This window comes from Mauremys mutica, chromosome 8, assembly GCF_020497125.1.
Source record: "Mauremys mutica isolate MM-2020 ecotype Southern chromosome 8, ASM2049712v1, whole genome shotgun sequence".
Classification (NCBI taxonomy): domain Eukaryota; kingdom Metazoa; phylum Chordata; order Testudines; family Geoemydidae; genus Mauremys; species Mauremys mutica.
The window spans coordinates 29,856,881-29,870,561 of NC_059079.1; the positions used below are offsets into that span (position 1 = coordinate 29,856,881).

General features: G+C 47.5%; 1 protein-coding gene across 1 annotated transcript in view; it reads left to right on the top strand.

Moving 5' to 3' along the window:
* Positions 1 to 3,109, top strand: part of LOC123375788 (calcium-activated chloride channel regulator 1-like) — a 29,649-nt gene extending 26,540 nt beyond the window's left edge. Inside the window, exons 13-14 of the mRNA XM_045027044.1 lie at positions 51 to 287; positions 2,679 to 3,109. Of these exons, the coding sequence (XP_044882979.1) occupies positions 51 to 287; positions 2,679 to 3,109 (668 nt within the window). The remainder of the gene's footprint in view (positions 1 to 50; positions 288 to 2,678) is intronic.
* The last annotated feature ends 10,572 nt before the right edge of the window (positions 3,110 to 13,681 follow it).

Below are 13,681 nucleotides of genomic sequence, written 5' to 3' on the forward strand. Positions count from 1 at the left end.
TTTGTAATGGTCAAATATTATGAGCAATTTTTTGATCTTTTTTGGGACAGGTGAAATTAAAATGAATGCACCGAGACCTGAAGTTACTGATGATGAAATTCAAGCAAAGCTAGGAAGTTTCAATAGAGTTACCTCAGGAGGTTCTTTTGTAATGGAAAATGTACCTTCAGGAGGAACTACTGATGTGTTCCCACCCTGTAAAATTATTGACCTTGAGGCTCAGTCTGAAGAAGATAAAATTCACTTGTCTTGGACAGCTCCTGGGAATGACTTTGATGTGGGACAAGGTAAGTTGGAAGTTTTGTTTTAGTCAGCTGGAAGTGATGCAGTATTGTCAGTTATCTGAAATTACATACGATGAGCCAGCCAAGCAGATGACAAAAGTCCCATCTGCAAAAATGTGACCATCACTATGGCCTGGCCTCTGCTAGATTTTCTCTCTAAAATTTCCTAGTGTAGATCAGGCCTTGGCATAACCAGTAAATTCCCTGTTCAATATGATATTAATGTTAGTCCCTCTTAATCTTTCAAAAAAATGTTTGAGAAACATGAAATATTCCCAAACCCTGACACTTTTATGGCAGAAATGCAAAACTTTTATACCAACCAGCCAATACTAGCTTAAAAAGACAAACAAATTAAATAAAAAACATACTCATCAGTACGTTTGGCGTCGCCAGTGCCTCTTCCAAGGCTTAGCCCCTGTCTACATTGCAACTATACGTAAGTCAGGGGACACAGTTACACCATGGACAGTCCAAGGCTTTAATCCATTTATGGGGACACACCTAGGTCTCCTCTATAATACACATTTTAAGTATGTTGTAGCCAGGTCCCATGACTCAATTGTGTTACAGTGTGTACATCAGCACAAGCCAGAGAGGGGTTAAGATAGAAGTCCTACAGTCACACAGAGAGCAGCCTCAGGTTAAAATCTTTACATACCCCTACAGCTCTTGTCAACCAGCTCACCAGAGAATAAACCAACTCCATTAAATCCCCAAAGCACTGGTCTAGGTTCTGATATGTGGCAACTTTGCGCTACTCCTCCTGGTCATAACAACCATATAGCTAGAGTAGCCAGAAATGGAAGAATAACCTCACTTGGGAGGATCCTCTGATGGTGTAGAGCTGGAATAGCACTCTTTTGTTACCCCCTCCCCCAGCTCTGCAGGGATAGAAAAGCAGATGCAGGGCAAGAGGTAGAGCTCAACTCAAACAAAGACCTGGAAAACCCACCAGCAGAACAGAACCAAACAGCCTTGAAATGACAACTGTGGAAGCCAGGCACATTTGCAGCAACATGCCTGATACTCTAACTATGCTGGCAAATGGAGCAGGCATTTTCCTATCTCTCAGTCTGTGCTTTTAGAGAGGGAATGCTGAGCAGGATGCAGGGACATATCCCTGGACTGCTGTGTTTTTTAAATGTACTGTTTGATCTTATACTTGACCTGCATACTCACTAGAGACAATTGAAGGGACTTGTGTAAATGGGTATGGGAGGGATAGGGGGAGCTAGTAGGGAGGGGAGGCGTGGATGTGGGCAGGGCCGGCTCCAGGCACCAGCAAAACAAGCAGGTGCTTGGGGCGGCACATTTCTAGGGGCGGCATTCTGGCGCCGGCCATCATAGGTGCCGACTCAGGGGAATGGGGAAAAAGTGCCCCCGCCACCCCAGCTCACCTACACTCCACCTCCGCCTGCTCCCCTGAGCGCACCACCACTGCTCTGCTTCTCCCCCCTCCCTCCCAGTCTTGCTGCACATGAAACAGCTGTTTCGCGCAGCAAGTCTGGGAGAGAGGAGAAGCCAAGTGGCGGGGAGCTCGGGGGAGGTGGTGGTGGTGGAGCAGAGGTGAGCTGGAGTGGGGAGTGGTTCCTCTACCCCCCGTTACTTCCTGTGCCCCCCCACTGTAGCTCACCTCCGCTCCACCTGCACCCCTGAACGCACTGCTGCTCCGCTTCTCCCCCCTCCCTCGCCTGAGAGGGAGGGGGGAGAAGTGGAGCGGCGGCGCACCCGAGGGAGCAGGCGGAGTGGATGTGAGCTAGGGCAGGAGGTCGTGGGGAGCCCCCAGGAAGCTATGGGGGGGAATGCGGCACGCCCGGGGGAGGAGGCAGGGCTGGGGATTTGGGGAAGGGGTTTGGAAGAGATGGAGTTGGGGCAGGGCCAGGGGCAGAGGGGCACGAAAAAAAGGGGGGGCGGCCAAAATTTTTCTTGCTTGGGGTGGCAAAAATCCTAGAGCTGGCCCTGGATGTGGGGCAGCTTAGTGGCAGTTTTCTGCACTGCCATGTGGAAGACTCATCTTGAATTCTTGGGTTTGGTCTCCTGCTGCTCAGCCCAGCAGGAGCTAAGAGTGCTGATAATATAATGCACTTAATGCTCATGAAGGGAGGGAATGCCCCACATCAGTTAACAGGAGACTATTGACCCAATTAAACTGTGAAACAGACAAGTTCTAACAGGATTCCTGTCCAGAGCTCTTCAGAGAAAGGATGGGAATCAATTAAGCAGGCCCATCAATAGTGAAAGTGAGGGAAAAGTTAGGAATGGTAATGGAGTATCATTGGAGTTCTGATAAAGATACAAAATAGTTCTACAAATCCTGTACTATGCTTGCAGTTACAGATAATATAATAAGTATACTAACACACTCTTCCTTGTATTCCTCTCTTTTTCCAGCTGACAGATACATAATAAAAATGAGTGAAAGTCTTCTGGACCTAAGAAACACCTTTGGTAATGCTACTTCCGTGAATACCTCTAGTCTGGTACCTAAACCTGCCGGCACCAAAGAATCATTTCAGTTTAAATCAGAAAATGTCACAATAGAAAATGGCACCATAATCTACTTTGCAATACGTGCCATTGATAATGCCTTCCTGACCTCAGAAGTGTCTAATATAGCACAAGCAGCTTTGTTTGTCCCTCCAAAGGAATCCTCGCCTGATGGTGCTCCTAATGATGACGTTATCAATGAAGGTATTAATGTTTTAACAATAGTGTTAATAGTAGCTGGGTCTGTAATAGCTGTATCAATAGCTGTAAGTATAACTGTTTGCATTTTACACAAGAAAAATAGAAGGGGAGGCCCTGAGCTCAGCATGTACTAAAACTAATTGTAAGATGAAAGTTCAGTAGGAATCTATCTTGATTTGTTCTGTTTGTGATTTTTAAAATACATAAGGGGAGACTTATATAATTTTGTAATACATTTGAAAATTAAGTCAATTGACTTTAAAATAGATGTACCGGTACATTTATATGTATTTCTGTTCTGCTTTCAATGACTTTGCTATGTTACAGTACATGTACATAGACTAAATACTGAATTTAAAAGCATGTACTCAGTAGAGTAAGACACGAATATAAATAACAATCTAGATGTGGAATTTAATTCTAATCTTTCAAGTATTTTGCAACATTATTGTGCTTTATTTTTTAAAAAGTAGCAAAAACTATGTCTTTCTATTTTTGTTTTCCAGTTGCTTAGCTGTCAGGAAAGGTGAGATTTAATAAGAAATTAGATAGATCTGTAATCTGTCATTTTCATATATACCTTCACATCCTCTCAGTTATGTTCAGTGAGTAGGAAACAAAGTTTATACCTCTGATGGCCCAGAGCTTGCAAATGCTTAAGTACATGCACAACTCTACTTATGGGAGGAGAGTTATGCAGGTGTTTAATTATTATCACGATCAGGGCCATACAGTATCCACAAATGAGCATATGGAAAACACTTTCTTCCTGATATAATCACCAATCACATGTGCAACATTTCAACTCTAAACTATTAACAAAAGAACAAAAGCAAAATAGTAGAAGAGAAGACAATACATGCCAAATTAGCAGGAATGCCACCTATCACAGAATATGATAGAAGCAACTGCATGTGGCATCAAGGAGGAAAAACTATTTAAAAACTGGCTTTTCACTCATCTTTCCCATATCCTGCAAGCCCAGCTTGCAACATCATCGTGTGTGGATGTGACACTGCAGAAATGGGAAAGGATCATCCATTCTATGGGTAATGAAAATATCCATAGTTACGTTAGATGGGGTGAAATTATTTTACAAGGGACATAAACCCTCATGCTTCAGGTCATCAGCTCATTACTAACAGGGGCTAAGGAGGAACTTTTCCATGGGTTAATTATTCCATAATTGTCCATGTTACACACCGTTTTCCTTTTTATTCACCACTTTTACAAAACTATGATAAATCTTGTACAAACTATGCCTTGTGAGGTATCATCTGAAAACTCAAAGTCGCTGATCATTATTGTTCTGGTAAAATATATGTGGCAACTTTGTATGTAAAGTCATAAGATTCTATGTATGATGTTACTAAGGGATATTCCAGGTCTGGGAAAGCAGCCCAGACCAGTTCATCTGAGACAAAAGGCAAACTGAAGCCTCAGCCAGGTGTCAACACAATCAAATGGACTAGCAACGGTAAGTGGCCATTCTTTGGCAGGAAGAAGGGTGTGAATAAGAACTTTACATCTTGGTAATGGCACAGCTGGGGGTTCCCATGTAAACAGACTGGCTTCACCTGAACCCCAGCTGAAGATGATTCTCAAAGAGGAGGAAAAGATATAAACATTAGCAACAGAGGCCCTAAATCACCTCTCTCCCCTCATGGCATCAACAAGAGTTGAAAGACAAAAGAAGCATCACTGAATTGAGGGAGTGGTCCTGGCTGCAGGAATCCAGCCAGACTGCTGAAAGCATATAGTGAGAGAAACATTTTGCGTTAAATTCATTTAGTTTAAGTTAGGTATTAGTTTGCATTTTACCTTTTATTTCTTTGTAATGAATTCTGACTTTTCTGCCTCATTATTTGTAATAACTTAAAATCTATCTTTCTGTAGTTAATAAACTTGTTTTATCTAAAACAGTGTATGTTTCTGGATTGCAGTGTTTGAGAGACTTAATTTGAGATAGCAGGGCTTGTGCACATCATTTTCTATTTATGAAATGATGAACTTTCTATAAGCTTGTATAGTACAGAAGGAAAGAGCTGGGCAGTACAAGATGTACATTTCTGGGGACAAGTCTGGGACTGGGAATTCACTGGTGTCACTCTGCAATACAATTTGGGAGTGGCTGGCTAGAAGCACTCATATAATTCAGATGGGAGTGATTTTGCAGGTTAGAGGCTGTGTATAAACAGGCCAGGGTAGTTGTTCATGCAGTGAAGCAGTGCAAAAGGCACCCCAATTGGAGAGTTTAGGGGACACAGCTACTCAACCATCCAGATTGTGCCCTGGGCAATGTCACCGTCCATTTGGGGGATTCTTACTGCTTCCACTGAAGTATATTTAGCAATATAGACGTATTGGCTAACATGGGTATGCTACACTCAAATTTTGTATATGTTAATTAACTGACAGCTCAAGGTAGTTACCACATTTGGACTATGCCTGCAACAAACATTTGGGGAATGTCCATGCTAGCTTTTACCAACATATTAACTACAAATCACTAGTGAAAACAATCCCTGTCTGAGAGAGGTATCTGGGATCAGATGGACCATGGATCTGATTGGTTAGTGCAATTTCTATGTTTCCCACATGATTTTTTTTATAACATGAAACGAAAGTCAGAAATTGAATGTAACAGTTGCTCTTCTACATGTAAAGGCAATGTTATTTCCCAGTTTTGTTTTGTCTGGTGTATTTTGTGGATAGTCTTCACTTTTTGTGGGTGTCGATGAGTAGGACACAAGGAGGTGATTAGTAGAGTATCTGCACCTCCAAGCCTTCTGTTTATTACACAATGTGTTATGCATAAAGACCAATGAAACAGAACAGACCATGGGACTGGAGGATTGTGTTTTACTTTTTATTTTTCAATTAACCTCTAGCCCTGGTGAGAAACGTTCCATGAACAGAGGATTTTTCATCTGATGACCTGCCTAATTATATATTTCTGAGCTGTTTCCTGATAGAAAAAGTGGCCTGAGAGTAGGGTGACCAGACAGCAAACGTGAAAAATTGGGATGGGGGTGGGGGGTAATAGGAGCCTATATAAGAAAAAGGCCCAAAAATTGGGACATCTGGTCACCCTACCTGAGAGCCTTGGTAATCAAACTGTCATCAGTATATGGCGATCTGTGTTTAGGGCTGGTCCTTCATTCCTGATGGCAAAAGCTAGGAGCACTGTAAAGAGACAATGCCCTCAACCTAGGGAGGGAGCACCTTGTAGCACTTTGCAACAATCTCACTGGCAGATTCAAGAGCAGGTCTGATGGTTCCTAGAGGGAGTGTGGGCCACTTCTCCCTGTCTGGAAGAATAGTCATCACATTCTGGTGAAAAGCTAAGAAGACTCCTTTTGGGGGAGAAATGAAGAGAAAAATTACAACCATAAAGCAACATTGACAGGTATTAACCCCCTCAAGTGCCCCTAGTTTTACCTGCATTCCACCTGTTCAGTAGCACTTCATTTTGCCCGCTCATCCTACCTCTAAACTGGAGGGTACTACCAGCTCATCATTCTCAGAAGTATTTACATTCTTACTCCACAGAAGCTGTCAGTAGGAACAGCATCACAGAGTTAGAGTAATCAGTTGTGATATTGTTCCTGGAAATATTTAAGAGTAATATAAAAATGTAGCAGTCCTCATATGTCCATGGAGTAAGGTAAACTATAAATATTGTTCTACAGACATCCCAGTCCTAGTTCTCCTGTTCGTAGAGTTGTTGTCTATTAGGCCTGGTCTACACTAAGGGCGGGGGTCGAACTAGGGTACGCAAGTTCAGCTACATGAATAGCGTAGCTGAACTTGAAGTACCCTAGCTCGAACTACTTACCCGTCCAGACGCCGCGGGATCGAAGTCCGCGGCTCCAAGGTCGACTCCGCCACCGCCGTTTGCAGTGGTGGAGTTCCGGAGTCGACCGGAGCGCGCGGGGAGTTCAAACTATCGCGTCTAGATTAGACGCGATAGTTCGAACTCCGAGAAGTCGAACTCACCGCGTCGACCCGCGCGGTAAGTGTAGACATACCCTAAGTCTGATGCTTTTGGTTATGCTGACACCTAGTGGATCTTCAAAATACACATACAAAATGCTTCCAATTAGGTTTCCAAAATCAAACATTTACCCAATAGACCAAACAGCTCCTTCAAGGATGCTCTGATCAACAGTCAAAGATAGATCCACATTTTTATCTACCAGTTCTGATTGCTTTTCTTTTTCTTCTTTATATTGCACAAGTGCCTCAAGGACCGAACTGCAATTGGGGCTTCTTCACTGTGGCCACTGTTCTCACACATTGTAAGTGTCAATCTTACCCCAAGGAGCTCACTGGCCATGTAGTGTGGTGAGTCACTTTAGGGTTGCCAGGATGTACTCCTGGAGGTTTCATCTAATGGCATGATCTTTAATTAATCTTTAATTCCTGGAGACTCCAGGATAATCCTGGAGGGTTGGCAACGCTCATTACCTCCAACACATCTATAAAGAAGGCATCCATAACTTGGCTGCTTATGTTTCCTGAGTGCAAGAGGAGAGGTTGTTAACAGTGGGCCTGATCCACTGACTTCAATGAGCTTTGATTCAGGCTCAGTGTTGGCAGTGCTGTACGTTCCAAAGGACATGTTGGGTGAGGCCATTGTCACAACCCAATGGCCCCCTCCCCTTAGGGAGTCCCCTGGGAGGGCAGATCAGCATGTATATTGCTAACCCTGTTGCAAGCATCGCAAAGCATTTTGGGGAGGGTTAAAGATGTGTAAGTGAAGAGTGGAAGGTTTTTTTGTGGGTCACAAAAGGCCAGAAAGGAGGGGGAGAAAAGAGCAGAGAACGGGTTAACTCAACACTGCAATTAACAAGATTAGTCTGAAGATAAGATAACTCCAAGAGACAGAAGGGGGGAATGTCCAACCCTCCCGACCAGCTGTGAAAAAAGAACTAAGTGAGACAGAGCTGCAAAAACAACAACAAGACCAGTGAAGGCCAAGACAAAAAACCAACCAACCAACCAACCAACCCACAGTCTTTGGAGCCGGGATGTTTTGAAAAAGGAAAAGAGACCATAGCAAGCCTGTTTGGACTGGTACAAAGAGCACCTGGAACAGACGGCCCTGGACAAAACCACCCCCAAAGAAGCCCAGGACTTAAAACCCTCTTGAGAGCTGGGGCAACTTGGAGAGCACAGCAGATTCTTGGACGCCCTGGGGCCCAGGACAGCACTCCCATCCACCTTTCCCCGTCTCTTCCTCTGACGTTACTCCCAGACTTGGCCAGTCGGGGTAGCGTGGGTGTGAGTATGAAAGCGGGTTAGTTCCTGGGGGCACTAACGCTTTCTTTCTTCCCCTGAGTGAAGTGGGAACAGTCCCAGCACACTCTGCTGTTATTTCATTATTTTATCAATAAAGCTTTAAAATCTAGACACTTGATACATTTTGTCATCTCCTCCCCAAACAATCCTGTGGCATCAGCCTGAACAACTGACGCTCCAGGCAGATTGGTAACGAAAATCTCTCACACGATGACTACCCACCAGTACTGCCACACACCAGTTAGCAGTGGTTAGCTACACGGGCAGCTCAGGGTGGAGTGAAAGATACACATTTTATATAGAAGTGGAAAGTGCTCCTAAGCATGGTCCCTGCACACCCTTGTAATAATAATAATTAATTAATTCTCAGGTCTCATATAATGTATTTCATCGGTAGATCTCAAAGCACTGTTTGAGGCCTCACAGTCCTACCACACCCTGCCCCAGGTAAGGGAACAGTAGAGGAAGGTCCTCCAGGCTATCTAGAGAGGCTGCAGGGAAGCAGCCAATAATAGTCCAGCAGGCTCCTATAAAAAGGAGGTGCTAGCCAGAGCAGACCAGTTACTGGTTACAGCTAGAAGAGCAAGGATGGTGCTCCTGGCTAGCTGCAGAGCTGGACAGGTCAATGCTGTCTGGAGCCTGAAAAGCAAGGAAGGTACCTGGGCTAGAAATAAGAGGCCTCTGGAAACATAGCAAGTAGTTAAAGGGAAGCAGTAGGCTGGTGCTACTTATAGGTTCCCCCACCAGCCACTATGGAAGTGGCTTAAGCCCTGAGTAAGGGAGTAGCCCAGAGAGGGAGCTGAAGAGCTGGAAGAGAGTCAGTAATTGCTGAACTTTGTTACCCACAGAAGCAGGGTCGTGAGTTGTATGGACCTGTGGTGCCCGGGCTCCAGCAAATTCAGGGCCCAGGGGGCCCGGCTCCACCAATATTCTGGGCTGGGTCTCTTCCCCTGGCCCTGCCTGCCACGCCCGCACACCTGCCCTGGGCAGCTGCCCCCTGCAGCTCTACGCTGCGCTCTGCTGCTGGCTACAAGGGAGCGGCACTGGGGACAGGCAGAGGCGGCTACTGCGCTTGCAGGGGGAAGAGGCACAGGGCAGCCCACCCTGCCTAGCAGGCGACTCAGAGTCAACTCCGAGGGCAGAGCTTATCCTGGCTGGACCTCCTGAGCAGCAGCCTGGGGCGGGTTGCGTGAGTGTTGTGCTGGGGAGGGGGTCCTCCTCCTCCCCTCCCCCAGAGCTCTCTGCTGCTGGTGGGGAGAGGGCTGGGGGGGGGGAGTCCTGCTCTCTAGAGCCCCAGAGCAGCCTGGCTGCTGCACCCCAAATTCCTCATCCCTGGCCCATCCCCCACTCCCCTCCTGCACCCAAACTCCCTCCCAGAGCCTGCACCACAAACCCCCTCCTGCACCCCAATTCCCTGCCCCAGCCCAGAGCCTGCACCCAGCACCCAAACTCCCTCCCAGAGCCTGCACCCCAAACTCCCTCCCAGAGCCTTAGGCACGTGGGGTGGGGGCGGGACAGGACTTGGGACCCTTTCTGGGCACCACCAAAAATTATACAAACCTGCCGCCCCTGTCCAGAAGGGGTGGAACTGAACTGTAAAGAGGGACTCAGCTGGAGAGCTGGGGCAACTGGTGGAGAATCTGCAGGGAAGGCAGCCTAGGGGCACTGCTCCATATCAGAGCAGAGACAATACTTGAGTGAGGCCAGTGGGATACTGTGACAGGCCCTGTTGGACAGACTGAGAACTGAACCCAGGACAGGGCTGCAGGCTAACATCAAAAAGGTACTGTGATAGGTCCTATGAGACTAGAATTGAGGCCAGAGACAGGGTTGCAACTAAAGAGATTAATGGAGGGTACTATGGTAGGCTCTGCTGGACAATTTACCCCAGAAGGGGTCTTTTTTGTGTGTTTGTTTCACATGTGAACTATGTGTGCCTTAGATGAAAACCTGCCTGAGAAAGTTAACTGCCAACAGGGGTCACCACAAGCAGCGTAACACAACGAGAGTGCCGGCACAGACACAGCCAACGGGCAAGGGCACTCGCAAGAGGCAAGTGAGCCTCACTGTAGGAGGTCATTATCAGTTTTTCCTTTTTTACAGGGGGAAGACTGAGGAACAGAGAGGTGAAGTGACTTCCCCAAGAGGCCAGGAGCAGAGCCAGGAATAGATCCCAGGTCTCCTGAGGCCCAGTCCAATGTTCTAACCACTGGAACACATGCCAAGCATTATGAACAAAGCCTTATGCCTCAGTGCAGGGGTTCTCACCCTTTTCTTTCTGAGGCCCCCTGTCAACATGCTATAAAAACTCCATGGACCGGGGGTGCCACCACAACTGTTCTTCTGCATATAAAAGCCAGGGCCCATGTTAGGGGGTAGCAAGGAGGGCAGTTGCCTGGCACCCCACACCATAGAGAGCAACACGAAGGTAAGTTGCTTAGGCTTCGGCTTCAGCCCCAGGTGGTGGGGCTCAGGACCCCCGGCAGCAGTCCTGCCTGGTGGAACTTCAGCTTTCTGCCCTGAGCCCTAGTGACTCTAATGCCAGCCATGCTTGATGGAGCCCCTGAAACCTGGTTGTGGCCCCCCAGGGGGCCCCAGGCCCCTGGTTGAGAACCACTGCCTCAATGCATATCCCTTGGTGCTCTACCAGCACTCAACCGTCCATCACGTTACTCCTGGGGGAATTCTGCGCATCTGCAGCCATGCGGAATTCCTCTGACTGCGTAATTCTGTATTTTCCCGCATAAAAAACACTTCGCCTAAGAAGTGCTGCAGTTCTCCCTTTTCCCCACCAGAGGCCGCTGTGACCGGCTAGTTCATGCCGGCTATTCTGGCACCACAGTGCCCTCTGGTGGGCACAAGGAAGAACTGAGGCACTTATTAGGCAAATGTATTTTATGCGGGAAAATACAAAATTCTATGCTCAGGGCTGCAGAATCCCCCCAGGAGTAGAAGTTAATCACAGCACCCTGCCCAGGAAGCCAGGTTAGGAGAGAGGGGGGCACACAGGGCTGCTGGGGGGGGTCACAGATGGGTTCAGAATTGCTGGGAGGGGGGCAGACTGGGGCATGGACTCAGGAACTAGTGGGGTGACAGTGTCAGGGCCGCCCGGGGGGGGGGCAAGAGGGGCAATTTGTCCCAGGCCCCAAGCCCCACAGGGGCCCCCACGAGAGTTTTTTGGGGCCCCTGGAGCGGGGTCCCTCACTGGCTCCGGGGGGCCCGGAAAACTCTTGCGGGGCTGGGCGCAGGAGCTTCTTCGCTCCCGGTCTTCGCCGGCGGGGGGTCCTTCCGCTCCGGGGCGGAAGGACCCCCCCGCTGGCGAATTACCGCTGAAGATGGAGCGGGACCCGCCGCCGAAGTGCAGCCCGGTCTTCGGCGGTAATTCGGCGGCGGGGGGCCCTTCCGTTCCGGGACCCGCCGCCGAAGTGCCCCGAAGATCCGCGGCGGCCCCCCCCCCCCGCCACCGAATTACCGCCGAAGACCGGGCTGCGCTTCGGCGGCGGGTCCCGCTTCGGCGGTAATTCGGCGGCGGGGGGGGGCCCGCCATGGGTCTTCGGGGCACTTCGGCGGCGGGTCCCGGAACGGAAGGGCCCCCCGCCGCCGAAGACCCTGGGCCCCCGGAATCCTCTGGGCGGCCCTGGACAGTGTTGGGACTGGGGAGGGGGGAAGAGGGCTGCAGAGATCCCTGGGGGTGGGGTGGGGGGTGCGGCAACAGGGGCAGATGATCCTGACCAAATGGGAGAGGCTTGGGGTCAGCCAGTGTCTGCATCGGGGAGGCTTCCCAACTCACTAGCAATCCCACTCCCCATTCCCTCCCACCCCCCAATAAAACCTTCTCCCACACACACCCAACACCCTTCAGGTTCACTCCTAGATCCTTCCTTCTCCCTCAGTCCTCCATTACCCCTGACTCCCCTATGCCTTTACACTGCTCCTGACAGGTGCAGGAAATACCATTATGTATTGTAATTTAAATGAATTAGACAAAGGTCTGTATTAATATGCCTAGTGAGGAATCTATTTGGCAAAAGAAAATTACCAGAATCGTTTGTTTGGTCTGTATTGTTACAGACATATTTGCTGACAGATATTTTGAAATAAATTACCAACATAATTTCAAACTGGCATGATTATCTTGTGTTATTTTGAAAAATAAAATATGCAGAATGTTGCAGAATTTTCAAATATGATGTGCAGAATTTTTAAATGTTTGGTTCAGAATTCCACCAGGAGTAGCATATACACTTCTCCGCTGGCTTTCAAACACCAAAATGTAGCCCTTAAAGTAGGTAACACTTTCAGTTTGCCAACCATGACACTTTAAATCCACTAAATCTGTTTCTAGAAGTGTCAGATTTTTAATCTAGTCCTTTGTGTTTTTCAGACAAACTTTAAACAAATGTCAACACTTTAAGATTATAAAAGTCTCAGAATGTTTCCCCTAATACTGTACAGTTATGCTGGGAATCATTTTACTTTATACTAATATGCATAATAATCTTATGTAATTTGTTCTTCTCTGAATCTTTGTATTGCTGATAAGCCTGCTCCTGCATTGAGCTCTGTGCAGGTGGACCCCATTCAGAGCACCGCTGATTTCAACAGGGCTTCATACATGCGCAGAGGTCCATTTATATGGAGCTCCTTGTAGAATCCAGGCCTATACTAACATACTATGTTAACATAGAGTTTGATTTTGTGTCAATCAATTGATCTCTTCTCTTTACTGTATCATGGATGAGTTTTCATTTGCATGCTGTATTATAATATAATAGAAATGTGAGATGGAAAAGACCTATTTGATCATTGCCATCATCACTGTTATTTTCAAGTATCCTGCACAGCGCTAGGTGCCCCAGACACAAAGGCATAGTCCTGGCCCAGAGTGCTTACAGCCTAAATTTGACATGCCAACAAGTGACTGTCATAGAAGGACATAAAAGGAAGATGGGGAGTGGAAGGACAGGAGTTCTAACAACAACAGTGCGTGTTCATCCAGTCCATCTGTCTGTGAAGTCAGGTTTGCTGCCTACGGTACATTTCTCAATCCCTCCACACAGCTCCCCTGTTCCTCCTCCTTCTACCAGTACACTCCTGATGGAGTACCGTAGGTGGCACACTTGCAACTATTGTAGGGTCCAGTAGAAGCTTATCCTGCAAGAAGTATCATTAGTTCCTACTCAGATATCCATGGTTTCAGGATGGAAGCACGCTGTGGGGAACTGCTGCTGCCTGGCTCTCTCCTCTCCCGTCCTCAAATATCCATGGAGCCCTAACTGCACAGAGCTCATACAATGGAGCATGGGAAGGGGAAATATGTAATGGAGCTGGCCCTACACCTTTTATGGCCTCTCACCCTGTTATCTCCAGGTCAGAGCCACATCTGTTCCTTTTGGCAGAGG